Source organism: Mustela nigripes, chromosome 1 (genome assembly GCF_022355385.1).
Source record: "Mustela nigripes isolate SB6536 chromosome 1, MUSNIG.SB6536, whole genome shotgun sequence".
Lineage (NCBI taxonomy): Eukaryota > Metazoa > Chordata > Mammalia > Carnivora > Mustelidae > Mustela > Mustela nigripes.
Window position 1 is genome coordinate 203,670,419 of NC_081557.1, and position 16,115 is coordinate 203,686,533.

The following is a 16,115-nucleotide window of genomic DNA, read 5'->3' on the forward strand; positions in this document are numbered from 1 at the left end:
GTCAAATAAATAAATAAATAAAATATTTTTAAAAAATATTAGGTTAGGGGTCAGACAGGTGGAGAGAGCCACTCAGTTTTACTTTGAGGGTATCCCAGAGCAATAGCCGAAGGAGTTGGTTGGATTTGGTTTCTTTTGACACCTTCCTGGTTGTTCTCACACACGTATCCATGTTTTGGTTTTGTTTTTGTTTTTAAATTCAAATTCAGTTCATTAACATATAATGTATTAATTGGCTTCAGAGGTAGAGGTCATTGATTTATTAGTTTTACATAACACTCAGTACTCATTGCATCATGTGTGCCCTCCTTAATGTCTATCACCTTGTTATCCCATTCCCCACTCCCTTCCCCTACAGCAACCTTCAGTTTGTTTACTGTGATTAAGAGTCTCATGGTTTGTTTCCCTCCCTGGTTTCCTCTTGCCTCATTTTTCCTCTCTTCTCCTTTGATCCTCTGTTTTGTTTCTTAAATTCCACAGATTTGTGAGAGCATATGGTAATTGTCTTGCTCTGATTGACTTGTTTCACTTAGCATAATATCCTTAGTTCCATCCACTTTGTTGCAAATGGCAGGATTTCATTTTTTTTTTTTTTAAGATTTTATTTATTTATTTGACAGATGGAGATCACAAGAAGGCAGAGGCAGGCAGAGTGAGAGGAGGCTCCCTGCTGAGCAGAGAGCCCGATGCAGGGCTTGATCCCAGGACTCTGAGATCATGACCTGAGCCGAAGGCAGCGGCTTAACCCACTGAGCCACCCAGGCGCCCCAAGATTTCATTTTTTGATGGCTGCATAATATTCCTGGGTGTGTGTGTGTGTACACACATACCACATCTTCTTTATCCATTCAGCTGTCAGTGGACATGTGGGTTCTTTCCATAGTTTGGCTATTGTGGACATTGCTGCTATAAAGGTGCATGTGCTCCTTCGGATTACTACATTTGTATTTTTGGGGTAAATACCCAGTAGTGCAGTCTCTGGTTCGTAGGGTAGCTCTGTTTTCAACATTTTAAGGAACCTCCATACTGTTTTCCAGATTGGCTGTACCAGCTTGCATTCCCACCAACAGTGTAGGAGGGTTCCCCTTTCTCCACATGCTCTCCCAACATCTGTTGTTTCCTGACTTGTTAATTTTGGTCATTCTGGCTGGTGTGAGGTGGCATCTCATTGTGGTTTTGGTTTGTATTTTCCTGATGCTGAGTGATGTTGAGCATTGTTTCATGTGTCTGTTTGCCATTTGTGTGTCTTTGCAGAAATGTCTGTTCGTGTCCTCTGCCCATTTCCTGATAGGATTGTTTGTTCTTTGGGTGTTGAATCTGCTTTTTATAGATTTTGGATACTAGTTCAGCTCTCTGTTCTGTCATTTGCAAATATCTTCTCCCATTCCGTTGGCTGTCTTTTCATTCTTTTGAATGTTTCGTTTGCCCTGCCAAAGCTTTTTGTCTTAAAGATAAGATCCTCCAAATCAGTTAGTGATAAAACCTTATCGAACACCTTAATTCTGTTAGAGAATTAAGGTGTTCCCTCCCAGGGTTTTCATCAACACATCAATCTAGTGTTTGGAGGGAGTTCCTCATAATCCTGCATGTAAAACTATGGAGAAATTCCTAAGAACAGTTTCTTTGTGAAGAGGAGGAGCCCTGGTCTGCTTTGGCTGTGTTGGAAACATAGGTGTGTCCTGGGGATCCCAGGGCATGGATGGGAGAGACTGAGATCCTGCTATAGGCGAATTCCTTTTTTTTTTTTTTTAAGATTTTTTAAAATTTTTATTTATTTGACAGAGAGAAATCACAAGTAGATAGAGAGGCAGGCAGAGAGAGAGAGAGGGAAGCAGGCCCCCTGCTGAGCAGAGAGCCTGATGTGGGACTCGATCCCAGGACCCTGAGATCATGACCTGAGCCAAAGGCAGCAGCTTAACCCACTGAGCCACCCAGGTATAGGCTAATTCCTTACAGATATTTCTGGGCCTCTGTCCACTGCAGAGCATTTCTGAGTAATGGACTAAACCTTGGCTATTTAAAGTGTCTAGAAAAAGAATATTAGGTGAAGTTTATTTTTAATTTTTGATTGTGGTAAAACATATAACAGATCATTTGAACCACTTTTAGGGGTTCATTAAGGCATTAAATAAATTCACAGTTTTGTGCAACCATCACCACATCCATCTGCAGAATTTTTTTTTTTACCTTCCCAGACAGAAACTTATGTATTCATTAAACAACAACTTCCTGTTCTCCCTTCTTACTTGCCCCTAGCAGTCACCATTCCACTTTCTGTCTCTGAATTTGATGCCTCTCAGTACCTCTGATAAGAGGAGTTATACACTATTTGTCCTATTGTGTCTTCTTTCCCCGAACATAATGTCTTCGGTGTTCATCCATGTTGGAGTCTGTGTCAGAATTTTATTTTTAAGGCTCAATAATAATCTTTTTGTTGATTTTTTTTTCATAGATTTTTGAAAAACTGAAGTTCCCTCTTAATTTTTTTTTTTTTTAAGATTTTATTTATGTATTTGTCAGAGAGAGAGAGTGCACAAGCAGGCAAAGTGGCAGGGAGAGGCAGAGAGAGAAGCAGGCTCCCTGCTGAGCAAAGAGCCCGATGTGGGACTTGATCCCAGGACACTGGGATCATGACCTGAGCCAAAGGCAGTGGCTTAACCCACTGAGCTACCCAGGCACCCAGTTCCCTCTTAATTCTTGACCCTTGCATCTCAAGGCCTGAATCAAAGAAGTAGATCCATCTCAGTATCCGGACAGCTGTTCTTTTTCTCTAGTAGAAACAAAAGGCTGTCCTTGATGGGCTCTGTGTTAGGAGAAAAGGAAAGAATTTTCTTTGATAAACTTCCAAGCAGGTGTGATGGCCCCTTGGTTCTGATACTCCTTTCAGGTCTCTGGGACTTTGCTGATTGCTGGGCATAGTTTCATCAGGGTCATAAGATAAATTTGGGAAAAGACCCGAGTACTGTCTCCCCAAGCCTAATCTGCTGCTTTATTTTTTGTCAGTTTCTTTCATCTAGTTCCTGCAAAAATCTCAGGGGAGACCAGTAGTCAAGGCTGCTAAGCCTCCTCTGGGAATAAATAACTGGGAGGGGACTGCCCTGTTACTACCCCTGTGCTGGCTTTTCAGCCCCCTCTAAGGCTAAGCGGAGTGATAAGCTATATCCTACCAAGCAAGTCTTTTCCTGGAAATGACTGAGAGCTGGAAACGCTCATTTCAGTTCTTCTTGAGATTAAGGTTTCTTTGCTCTCATCCAGTAGCACTTACCATTTGCTTGTTTTTTAAGATTTGTTTAATTAATTTAGGGCTAGAGAGTGAGAGGCGGGGCAGAGGGGGACTCTTCAGGCAGAAGCCCCATGGAGCATGTGGCCTGAGGCAGTGCTCAGACTGGGCTTGATCTTAACATTCAGGAGATCATGACCTGAGCTGAAATGAAGTCGAGTCAGAGGTTTAACCAACTGAGCCACCCAGGCGCCCTAGCACTTACCACTTGTAGGAAGAACTGCAGTTTCTGGCTCTTCTGACATATTTATTACATAACTTACTGATTGCCTTTCCACTTAGAATATGTACTCCATGAGTGTCTCTCTTTGTTCACTGCTGCATTTCTGGTCCCTGGAGAGGTGCCTGATCTAGAGCAGGTACCTATAAATCGTTAATTAAATGGCTAACAGGGGGGCGCCTGGGTGGTTCAGTGGGTTAAAGCCTCTGCCTTCGGCTCAGGTCGTGATCCCGGAGTCCTGGGATCGAGCCCCACGTCGGGCTCTGCTCGGCAGGGAGCCTGTTTCCTCCTCTCTCTCTGCCTGCCTCTCTGCCTTCTTGTGATCTTTGTCTGTCAAATAAATAAACAAACAAAATCTTAAAAAAAAAAAATGGCTAACAGGGTTGTCTCCAGGGTCCTAGGAACAACAGTACTGGGCACTTTCATTCAGCATCATTGTTTTGCAAAAGAGCTGCAAAAATAAAGGATATTTTTCCCACATTAAAGATGGTGACACTGAGTCAGGGAGATCAAGTATTTGTGCCAGGCTCTAGGGCTTGTACAGCCAGCCACGCGTTTGCTGGCTCTTTACCATGCATCCTCAATTGTATGACAAGCAAGAGGTATATGTTTTTCTTAAGTACGAAGGCCTTATTGTTGATGTGAGAGTGACATCAAGGTTCCATTTAAAAAGCTTCGGCCAGAGGCGCCTGGATTGTCAGTCATGAAGTCTCTTTTCAACTCCGGTTGAAAAGAGACTGAGGGTCCTGGGATAGAGCCCCACATTGGGCTCTCTGCTCTGTGGGAAGCGTGCTTCTCCCTCTCTCTCTCCCTTCCTCTGCTTGTGTTCCTTCTCTTGCTGTCTCTCTGTCTCTCTCTCTCAAATAAATAAAATCCTTTTGAAAATTAATAATAAACAGATTATTAGATAAGTTGATAGCTTCGGCAGAGGGGGGCCCTGGGTGGCTCAGTCAGTTAAGTTTTTGACTCTTGATTTCTGCTCAGGTCATGACTTCGGGGTGGTGAGATTGAGTCTCGTGTTGGGCTCTGTGCTCAGTGGGGAAACTGCTTAAGATTCTCACCTTCTCCCTTTGCACCACCCCCGTCATGTATACTCTCTCTTGCTCTCTCTCTAAAATAATCTTAAAAATAAAAAGCTTTGGAGGGACGCTGGGCTGGCTTAGTTGGTAGAAAACGTGACTCTTGATCTCGGGGTCATGAGTTCAAGCCCCACATTGGGAGTAGAACTTACTGTATTTAAAAAAAAAACTTTGACCAGGGCGCCTGGGTGGCTCAGTGAGTTAAAGCCTCTGCCTCTGGCTCAAGTCGTGATCCCAGGGTCCTGGGATTGAGCCCCTCATCAGGCTCTCTGCTCAGCAGGGAGCCTGTTTCCTCCCCCACCCCCACCCCGCCTGCCTCTCTGCCTACTTGTGATCTCTGTCAAATAAATGAATAAAATCTCTAAATTTAAAAAAAAAAGTTTTGATGTCAAAGTTTATTGGCAACTTTTAATGCTCATGCTCACTTCCCCAGGAGGGCAGGCTGTACTGGGCAGTGGTACATTGCCAACAGCCTTGGGTTGGGTTTATGGGGTTTTTTGTTTGTTTGGTTTTGTTTTTAAGATTTTATTTATTTGAGAGAGCACGTGTGTGCATCATGCACATGAGAGGGGGAAGGAGGAGAAGGTGAAACAGACTACCCACTGAGCAGAGAGCCTAGCGTTGGGCTCCATCCTGGGACTCCAGGATTGTGAGCTGAGCTGAAGGTAGACACTTAACCACCTGAACCACTCAGGCACCCCAGCTTTGGGTGTTTTTGACATTTTTTACAAAAGTAATTGGGTGGGAGGGGATCCTGGTTGGCTCAGTCGGTTAAGTGTCTGCTTTTGGCTCTGGTCAGGATCTCAGCATCTTGGGATTTTGGGAAGCCTGGCGGGCTCCCTGCTCAGCAGGGAGTTGGCTTCTGTCTTTCCCTCTGCCCCTCCCCAAGTCTTTCAAATAAAGTGTCTCTCTCTCTTATTAAGTCTTTTTTTTTTTTTTTTTTTTTAAGTAGCTGGGCAGTACACAACAGCCTTTAATATAGTCTTTTTTAAAAATGATTTTATTTATTTATTTGACAGAGAAAGAGGGATCACAAGTAGGCAGAGCAGCAGGCAGAGAGACGGGGAAGCAGGCTCCCTGTTGAGCAGAAAGCCCCATGTGGATCCCGGAACCCTGAGATCCTGACCTGAGCTGAAGGCAGAGGCTCAACCCACTGAGCCACCCAGGTGCCCCTATAGTCTTCCTTTTTAACACGTTTTGTAATTCTACTTTTTGAAATTCCATTTAGGGAAGTACTTAAAATAACATGGTAATGATTATGTGTTTATGGTTTTAGAAGGGGAGGGATAGGCAATCATACTAGCCAGTATCTGATAAATTGGCATTTCCTGATGAAATTTTATAGATTTTTGCTTCTATCTGCTTTAACCATGCTGGTATAGAGAGGTTGCCCTGGCTAGCTCATTCACACTCAGAGGAGACGGCCCATGTGTCTCAGAGTGGCCATTTATGAGTTTATAATGAGAACTGCCTTGTCATTGTCTGTACATCCTCTATCCCCACAGAAGGACTCACAGAGGGGTGCCTGGGTGGCTCAGTGGGTTAAGCCTCTGCCTTCGGTTCAGGTCATGATCTCAGGGTCCTGGGATCGAGCCCCGCATTGGACTCTCTGCTCAGCAGGGAGCCTGCTTCCCCTCTCTCTCTGCCTGCCTTTCTGCCTACTTGTGATCTCTGTCTGTCAAATAAATAAAATCTTAAAAAAAAAAAAATTGCTTGGTGGTTGTGGAACCCATGTGGAGAGTTAGGTCTCAGGTGTCTGTGGTTAATTGTGTCAGTCTTGGCTGCCCTGCGGGTCACGAGGGAGGGCTCCTTGTGCCTGGGCTGGACAGAGCTGCTCATCCTAGATCTCTCTTGGGCACCCTGCAGACTAGTCCCTTTCCTCGGTTGCTGGAGAACCAGCTCCAGTCCCCCACACTTCCTGCCTTTTGAACTGTTTCTAGCTGTTTTGTCTGTAGACATGTGCCACATATGTGATGACGTGTGTCACTCTTGTGAGAGTTGGGGGGTCATCCTCTGTAGTGTCTGTGATGACTTCATGGGAAAAACCTCATCTCTGTCTAACAGGGATAGAATGATTGAGTGCACCGTTCAGTCTGCACTGGCCTCATTAGCTCCCTCCTGAAGGGCAGTCTGGGCTCTCACGCTCTGCCACCGCCTGCTCCGAGCCACACAGCTTTCTTCTTGCCTGGGATTCTTTTGGTCTCCCTTCTTCCTCTTGGTCTGCCTTCTGACTTGATCAGTCTCCCATTGGCCATCAGAGCCCAGAGGTGACAGGATCTCTAAACACAGATCTCTGAAACCTCTGGTTGTCTTGCCTTTGAGGTGTGGGGTAGGAAGCAAGTTATGATCCAACCATTCATCTTTACTGTATTCTCTTCTCTCATGCAACCCACACAGTCCTCATCTAGGGCATTGTTCCCTTCTGTGCACCCCAGTACCACCTGGGTTGGTTTATTTGTTTGTTTCTTTTCTTATTTGTCAGAGAGAGAGAGAACACACACCAGCAGGTGTGGAGCACCAGGCAGAGGGAGAAGCAGGGACCCCGATGTAGGACTTGATCCCAGAACCCTGGGACCATGACCTGAGCAGGAGCAGACACCCAACCAACTGAGCCACCCAGGTGCTCCCCACCCTGTTGTTTCTTGAGTAACTCCTATCACTGGGCCTGCACTTGCTGGGTCACCAGTGGCTGGCTTCCTGTGGTTGCCTCACCAGCCTCACTCTAGCTCTTCTGCCAGTTGATTGCTGCTACCTCCTTGGTATGCCAGGTTTGTCTGACCAGTGCCTTCAAGGTTCTCTCAAAGCTTTCTCTGACTTTTTATTCTTTTCATAGGCTCATCTTGCTCTACCTGACTTCCCAGTTTCACACACAGATCCTGAAATCTCTTCCTTTACTCAGTTATCTCTCTTCTGAGTGTTGCGGCTGCCTTTACACCTTTCTACCTAGATATCCCATAGGCAGCATTTCTTAGACTAAAACCATCTACCCTCAAAACCTGTTTGTTTTCTCCCTTCCCTGGTTCATTATTGCATCACTCCTGCTCTCTCTCTCTCTTTTTAAGGTTTTATTTATTTGAGGGAGAGGGAGAAGCAGACTTCCCGCTGAGCAGGAAGCCTGACATGGGACTTGATTCCAGGACCCCCGGATCACCACCTGAACCAAAGGCAGATGTTTAACAGACTTGAGCCACCCAGATTCCCCACTCCTGCTCTTTAATCAGCTAGATAACTTGGTGTGAATTGTTCTTAACCCTCCTATCAGAGGTTTCGGAATTCCTAGCCTCTGGTCTTCCTGGCCATTCCTAGTCCCATGTGCTACCCTGGGTCTTTCTTAGTGGCAGGGACACCATTCACCACCCCCACTCTCATCTCTGAGTCATTGTTTGCTTCAGTAAACATGAGTGTCTAAACACAGGATTAGCTAGGTACAAAGTAGACTGTGCCCTGCCCTCACACTTTGGACATGCTGAATAACTACAGGGTTTGCCTTGGAAACCAAAGGATTGTGGGCCATCTGCTGAGATGGAGTGATGGTATTATTGTTGGAAGGACTTTCTCCCTGCACGAAGTAAATTTGAAAACCTGGAAAACATCCATTTTCCAAATTGTTTCTACAATAATACATTTTATTCTGGCATGGTATTTATTTAATAGTGTGGGTTCTGCTGTCACACTGTCCTGGTTTAAATCCAGGCCACTGTAGTTCTGAACTTTGGGCAGGTTAAATGGTAACCTTAGGGTGCCTGGGTGGCTTAGTGGGTTAAGTGCCTGACTCTTGTTTCGGCTTAGGTCATGATCTTGGCTGTGAGGTTGATTTCCATGTTGGGCTTGCGCTCAGCACATAGTCTGCTTGGGATTCTCTGTCCTCATGCTTGTGTGTGTGTGCGCTGGTGTGTGCTCTCTCTCAGATCTTTAAAAAAGTAAAATGGTAACCTTAATAATACCTTTCCTCTTACTGGGTGATGGAACTATTACATGAACTGTGTTGGAAAGCAGTATTTTCACATAGTTCAAGGAATGTCTGGGCTTCAGCTGTGGTTAGTCTTCTTGTTATTCTGGTGTCCTCTATCCCCTGCAATATCCAGAACACTTTGTAGTCGGTGAAGGCTACCTTTCCTGCAACCCTGGTTTCAGACATGGCATTTCCACGTCTCCACACCGATCTGGGAATACCCTCTTCTTTCCACCTCCATTTTCTGGTGAAATCCAGCCCCCTGGTAGATTTCTCTAAGGCCAGCCTTCCAACTTCCTGTGCCCTCTAACCACTAACTCTTACTAGAACCAAAAGAAGCAAATGGATTTGGAACGGATTGCTGGACTGGCCTGGGCATGGAGTGTGAGAACGCACCAGGGATGCTCCCAGGCGGTCTTGCTGGGGCTGCAGGAGGGGGGTTTTGGAGAGCAGAGAGGGTGTGCAGGCCAAGGAGTTGGGGTGCCTCTGGGACAGTCATAGACTAGGTTTTAACAACCATGTTTGAAAGCCTAAAAATTAACCAAGTGGGAGGCAAGAGGCTTATGGCAAAGCCAGAGATTTGCATTAAATTATTTCTCATTGTTCAGCAGATGGATTGCCTTCTCTGCCAGTGACATTTTTATCAAAGATTCTCAATTCTAAGACACACCATGAGGTAGATAAGAAGGATAACTTGCCAAAATAGCTACGTCATGCATGTATACCCAAATGTAAGATATTTCTTGGAATCCGAAACATCCGCAGATATTAGAATCCAGAAAGTTCAGTGGTCTGGGAGTCCTAAGAGGCTGTCATGGCACCTCCCCCTCCATTCACAGCAGGAGGGCAGTCTTGGTCCCTTCCAGCCTGAGCCTCTACCCAGAATGCCAGTCTCTGCGGAAGGCTTACCGGTTGAGATGTTGCTTTGGGAACATGTGTGCGGTTTGAGTGGAAGCACCTGCTGCCCTGTGGTGTGGGCATCAGGAGATGTCATGCTGCCTACCAGCCACACGTGCCCCAATAAAGTGACATCGTGAAGAGGTCATCCCTGTGAAGCAGCCAGGGTCACAGTGGAAAAGAAGGTGGCAGGGGAGCAGATGGGGACACTTGCAGACCACCAGGTAATAGAGAAGGAGGCTCAGCTGGCTGAGTAGTCCCTCTAGAGGGGCTTCTCTGGGGAAAAAAGGCCGGGCTGGGGCTGGGTAGGGTCAGGAAGGCTTCTGAAAAACCTGGCCTTTGCCTGTGTGTTTCCTTACCCCTAGCTCCTGTACCACAGTTACAGTACTGAGCTGTGTGCCAGCCCTCCCTCCCTCCCTCCACAAGGCTAGGCTGGGAGTTGACGACTAGGTGTGTTGTGTTAGTAGCTGGAGCAGTCCTTAAGGCCAGGCCCGAGCTGGGTGGGGCAGAGGGGTGGAGCTGTGCCCCAGGCAGTGCTCGAGGAGTGAGTCAGGGACATCAGCCCACAGCCATTGAGCCTTTAGACTGCAGCACCATTCTGGGTGCTCTGCCAGCTCCCATAGTCCACACACACCTGCTGCGATAGGTGCTGCTGTTTTGTCGTCTTAGAAATAGGGCACAGAGTTTGGTGCTTAGCTCAAGGGCACAAGTAGGGGTTTGGAGGTGCCTGACCAGTCCCAACTGTCATGCTCTGTGGTCAGCTGTGTGTGTGTTAGAAAGCTGTGTTGGTGGTAGGGTTGAAGGGGCACTGGGAGGCGGGAGATCTGATAGGAAGAGGTAGCAGCTGCGCGGATGACAGGGTGGATGGATTCAAGAGGGGTCCTGTCTTTCCTGCCGTCTTCATGCCTCTCAAGTAGACCTCCTTCTGTCCAGGGCCCTTGTCTTAGTCCACTGGTTCCTGTGGTGGGGCCTTGGCAACACCACTGGCATTGCCTCAGAACTTGTGAGAAAGGCAAAATTTTGAGTCCCATCCCAGACCTGCTGAGGCTGGTGCAGAAGTTTGAGAACCCCTGTCCTTGTCCAGAGCACTACTGCCCAGGGTGGGTGTCTGCAGAGCCTCCTCCTTGTTCTGATTCTCCCTGAGTCCCTAGCCTTGCCCAGTGCTCAGGGCTTCCCCCACCAGAAGCCAGCTTTGCCCCTTGTACCCTGATAACACCCTGACTCCTGGCTTCTGACTTCCATGTTTTTGCTTCTCACGTGCTCCCTTTTCCACTGCATCTCTGACACAACTTAAGTAGGTAGCTGCCACTTCCCAGTGGGAGGCCCTTGAAGTCCAAGGGCCTTTTAGTTCTCTAGCAGCCTCTTCACTTGCTGCTTTGTCTGCCCTTCCTGGAACCTCCCACTTAGCTTCCCAGTCCACAGTTTCTTGGTTCTACCTGACTCGCCTGTTGCCAGTGACAGAAGTCTCAGCTAGGCATGCAGAGTGAATCAGGGCAGGTGACTCTCGTCTCCTTTAAATAACCAGCTCCTCCAGAGAGCAGTGGTGAAGTTGTGGAAAGAGCCAGAGGACCTGGGCTCTGCTCTGGCCTCAAACTCCATGCCCTCCTGGTTGCAAGGAGTCCACGAGGTTATGTGTGGCAGTTCAGATTCTCTTGCCTTTTCCCAGCAGCTGGCACAGGACTCTGGAAGGGTGTGAACAGCCAGAAAGAAGAGAGGTGGGGGCATAACGAGTCTGAGCTCAGGCTTCGGGACCCGGTGGCCCAGTGCTCTATAAGAGGGCTTGCTTCCCAAGAAAACCTCAAGCAAGCACGTGAGTTTGCATGGAGTATTCAGCAAAGTACTCGTAAAGGGTCAGACTGAGCTTTGTTGTTGATGATGCAGATGGGAGCATTTATCACCTTAATACTTTCCTTGTTTTTCAGGACTTCGAGATACTGGAAATCTACTTGGCTGCAAATAGCTATGCTCGCCAGAGGATGACTAATCGACGGGTGTGAGAAGTTGAGAGCAGGCAACTTTCAGCTTCCTTGCTAACCTCTGTATAGGTTCCTTCCTTCTCTGTAGGGTGGAGTCAAAGAGCACAATGAGTACTGTGAGTTTTATCAGCTTGTGAATTTTCTTCTTAAAGATTTTATTGTTTTTCTTATTTGTGAGAATGTGCCTAGGAGTGGGGGGGGGAGAGCAGAGGAGCAAACTCGACCCTGCTTGGGGAGTCAGACATGGAGCTTGATCCCAGGACCCTGAGATTACAACCTGAGCCCAAGTCAGACATTTAACCAACTGCACCACCAAGGTGCCCACTTGTGAATTTTATTTTTGAGGCTAAGCAGCTACCTTATTCCTTAGGGCACGTTAATGAGAATATCATAAAGGTGCTCTAAGTAACCCTTGTTCTCGAAGGAAAGTGTGCAGGGCTGTGGGCAGCTACAGATGTAGTTATCTGGAGGAGTCTGCTGTTTTGGGTGGTGTCCTAAAGACACAGTAATAGCTGCGGATTCAGGAATTTTCTATCCCCAGAGCAGCTGTTGGTGTCGTGGAAATGTCAGGACCCTGGTTTATTGAATCCTTTACAACCTAGTGTACATTTTCCCTTCTCTTTCCTTTCCCCCTGTGTAGTTTTTGGCCCAGTATGAGCACAGTGGTAATTAGTGATCCTTCGTGAGAGTTTTCTTACACCAAGTGACCAAAGTCGGTACATATGTTGTGAGCTTTCATCAGACTGCAGAGGCCGTGCCTTGTAACAGGTGTTCCCTGGAGCCCCTTGAGCTCCAGAGAAGATTGCCTGAAGGTCTCCTCTGTAGCTTATTCCCTGCTGATCAAGTTGCTCAGATGATCTAAACTCAAAACAGCTGTTTTCTGAGATACTGATTCATATCAGGTGGCCCAGCTGTTAAAAGGCAGACTTGTATTCTCTCCCCAGGCTCCAGAGGTGCCATGCGTGTGCAGGCAGGTGAAACTGAACTGCCATAGAAACCCTATAGCTTCCACTCACTGCCCCCAGGTGCTCCTCATCCTGACCATTCCCAGTCCCTCATGTGCTCGGAGCTTGCTGTTGATACTTCTATACAAAAGGGCCTTTGCTTCCCTGGACCTGCCCTTTTAAAAGGCAGGTGACTCCCTACCTTGGCTCCTTATCTGCAGATTGCCTCTGCAGCTCACTTGTAAGGAAACAGATGTCCTGAGTCTGGGCACCTTCTCTCTGAAGCCCATGCCTTGCCCAGGTAGGATCTGGTTAGACAGAGCAATGTAACCTCTTACTTGACTGTTAAGAAATTGGTTAAACTTCCTCAGAATGGCATAAATCACTTACATGGTCAGTTTGAATTGAAAGCTGTGACCCTCTCCTGCTAGTGCAGAGGGGGATGGCCACACTGAGAGTAACAGGGCAGGGGGGAAAATGTCCGCCAGTGTTTTAGGGTTTCTGGAGGCTGGCCCTGAGCTAGCAGTCCCCTGCACCCTTGCCCTCTGGGGAATGTGGATGGAGAGGGAGGTGGGGTTGTGGGGGGTGGAGGGCTAGGGGGAGGGTACTGAATCCTGAGATGGTCCTGAATCCTGAGATGGTCGTCCTAGGAGGGTGAGGGATAGCCTTATAATGGAGATCAAATTTGCATAGGTTTTTGAAAGCTGTGTAAGAATTGGCCAGGTGAGGAGAGGGAGAACTGTGTAGTCCAGTCATGGAAGGGACGAGAGAGCTGCTGGGGAAGAGGATTGCTGTGGGGTGTAGGGTAGGGGTCGTGGCCTTGAGAGCACACGTTGCTCTAGTGCCCATGGCGGGATATGCCGAGTCCAGCACCTAGACTTTGGTCAGGGTGCATGGCTGCTGCTTGCCTCCCTCAGAGGGGACCAGAAACCATGCAGGTGGCTGTGGCAGAGCATGAAGGGTCCTATTCAGCAGTATCTCCTAAGAAACATGTGGTCCTTTGCAGAGGAAGGAAAATAGAAGGACAACTTCAGAGAGAAAGGGGGGAAACTTAAGTAGCCTTGGTCTTCTGGTGGCAGCTCGGGCCGCCGGTAGACACTGGGCCATAGACTCTGCTGAGGCTGGAGTGGCAGCTCTCTGGACAGAGCAGCTCCTGGAGGGAGAACTTAGAACTACTGTGGCCGCTTGTCCGTGGGCCCTCTTGGAGATGGTTCTCTGCTCCTTAGATCCATGGAAAGTTGCTAAGCCCAAATCTTAATTTCCAACACTCCCCAAGCTGCCATTTGCTGCTGAGGCATGGCTGGAATACAACAAGAGTCAGGCGTCTCTCTCTTGGCTGGGCAGTACGTGTTGTGCTAAGTGGTGGGTGCCCTTAGGTCTTGTGCACATCCTGCCAGCAGTGTCTGTCCTTCCACAGTTTCTGGAGACATAGTGCTTAGTAGAGTGTGCAAGGAGGTTGGGTCGTGCTGGCCTCCTGTGTCTGTGTTCAGTACTTGGCACTTCCGAGTGCTGAGAAGTTGCCACCCCAGTTCAGAGCATCAGTGTGCCCAGTGGCAGTGAGAACCAGAAACACAGAGGGCCGGGATTGGCCGGGGCCATGCAGGGTGGGAACAACAAGGTGACAGGGTCAGGTGGGCGGTTGGTTCTCCTTTGAGGAAGGCCATACGAGGCGTGTTCTCCCCCTGCGTTTCAGGGCCAGCCTGGTCAGAAGTGCCGGTGCATGCCGGGAAGCAGGTCCCAAGGGTGTGGGGGGCAGCTGGCAGGGAGTTTGGACTGCACATCCGCTGGCTGAGAGCTTGAGCCTTCCAGAAGGCAGGGCTCCTGGGTGGCCACTGGGAACTTTGGTTCTTTGAGCTCAGGGCCATGGTTGTGAGGTTGTGAACTGCACTGATGAGTACCCTAAATGTTGATGGATTCCCAAAGACAAGACCTACTTTCTACAGTGGTTGGAAATGTGGGAAACTGAGGGTCTTGGGGTTGAAACAACAAAAAGGCCTCAATGAGACCAAATACACATCCAAGGAGGACAGGTCTGCGACTTTTGGTGAAAAGAAGGGGTTTCTGGCCAAGTCCTGACCGGGGTCAGAGGCTCCTGTGGAGATGTGTAGTATAGTGTGTCAGGTACTTTTGACAGACCAATAGTTTGATGCAACAGAAGTTTTATTTTATAGGGTTTATATTCACTGTATGTTTAGGATTATTTCTCTTTAAATATTCAGTATTCTAGAATGTCAAGTTTTGTTTTTGTTGTTACTGTTTTTAAAGAGGGGAGGGGGCAGAGGGAGAGAGAATTTCAGGCAGGTTCCTCACTCAGCACAGAGCCCGATGCCAGGCTTGATCTCACGACCCTGAAATCATGACCTGAGCCACAATCAGGAGTCAGACACTTAACCGATTATATCAACCAGGTGCTCCTAGAATGTCAAGTTTTGAAAGGACCCATTATCTCAGGTTGCCTCACTGGTCTCCTACTTTTTCTACCTTTTTTTTTTTTTAAGGTTTTTTTTTTTTAATTTATTTGAGAGAAGCTTGGGGAGGGGCATAGGGAGAGGGAGAAGCAGGCTCCCCGCTTAGCAGGGAGCCCAACACAGGGCTCAGTCTCAGGACCCCAGGATCATGACCTGAGCATTAACTGACAGCCACCCAGGTGCCCCATGGTCCTTACTCTTGTTGATGAATTGAGCCATTCCCATGTTGACCTTTTATTCTTCTTGAAGTTGTATCAGTCGGGAGTTCATGTGACTGTTTCTTTACCTGGATACCCTCAGAGAAAGCGTCGTGGTGGCACAGTAAATTCTAGACAAGCCCAGAAGCGAACTCGGGAAGCAGCCTCCACCCCTGAGATGGCCTTGGAAGCAGAACCCATAGAACTTGTGGAAAGTGGTAAGATCGCCGGGAATGCTGTGACCATGGGATGCTGGAGTGGTGCAGCATGCATGGGTGGGCCCAGCCATGGGGTCTTGTGCAAGCTGTACCATCTGAGCCTCCCATTACCCTCCCAAATGGAATCGTCCTAATCCCCCTGCGTAGAGTTGTCATTAAGGTCAATGCTTAGCTCAGTGCCTGTTAGTTAACACTTACTGCACACCAGTTAGCATCTGTCCTTGTCTTTATAAGACCTACATAGTCTCAGACTTCACCTGCTGCTCAGAACTGAAAGCTGACTTTGAGCAAGACCTGCCCTCCTTGGTGGTGTAAGAGCTCCATGGGTTTTGACAGCCGCTTAGGAGGGCTAACCATTTAACCTTCCTGGAATGTGTGGCTGGGGAGATGAGACTGCCCTGGGCCCATCTTTTCTTTTCTTTTCTTTTCTTTTTTTTTTTTTTTTTTAAGATTTTATTTATTTATTTGACAGAGAGAGATCACAGTAGGAGAGAGGAAGGGAAGAGATCACAGAGAGAGGAAGGGAAGCAGGCCCCCTGCTGAGCAGAGAGCCTGATGTGGGACTCGATCCCAGGACCCTGAGATCATGACCTGAGCCGAAGGCAGTGGCTTAATCCACTGAGCCACCCAGGCGCCCCATGGGCCCACCTTTTCAATTTGAAACTGTACATCCAGTTCGCTTGGCCTCCTGAAGTAGTCAGCTTTCCTTTTCCCTTTTTCATTGAGACACAGAATCTCCCCCAGAAGGCATCTCTGTGGAGAGAGCCATCTGTGCTGGAGGGAGCTGCTATAGCCAGAAGCCAGATTGTGCACACACGGCCTGTGGGATTGTGGCTTCTGTTTGTGAGAGCCAGAAATTAAGTCTGCCAGGAGGAGAGTGGCTC

General features: G+C 47.9%; 1 protein-coding gene across 1 annotated transcript in view; it reads left to right on the forward strand.

Annotated features, from left to right (window-relative positions):
- The window catches only part of RNF4 (ring finger protein 4), a 36,047-nt gene that overhangs the window by 5,305 nt on the left and 14,627 nt on the right, over window positions 1-16,115 (forward strand). Inside the window, exons 2-3 of the mRNA XM_059379635.1 lie at window positions 11,351-11,520; window positions 15,117-15,231. Coding sequence (XP_059235618.1) covers window positions 11,512-11,520; window positions 15,117-15,231 — 124 coding nt within the window. The 5' untranslated portion in view covers window positions 11,351-11,511. The remainder of the gene's footprint in view (window positions 1-11,350; window positions 11,521-15,116; window positions 15,232-16,115) is intronic.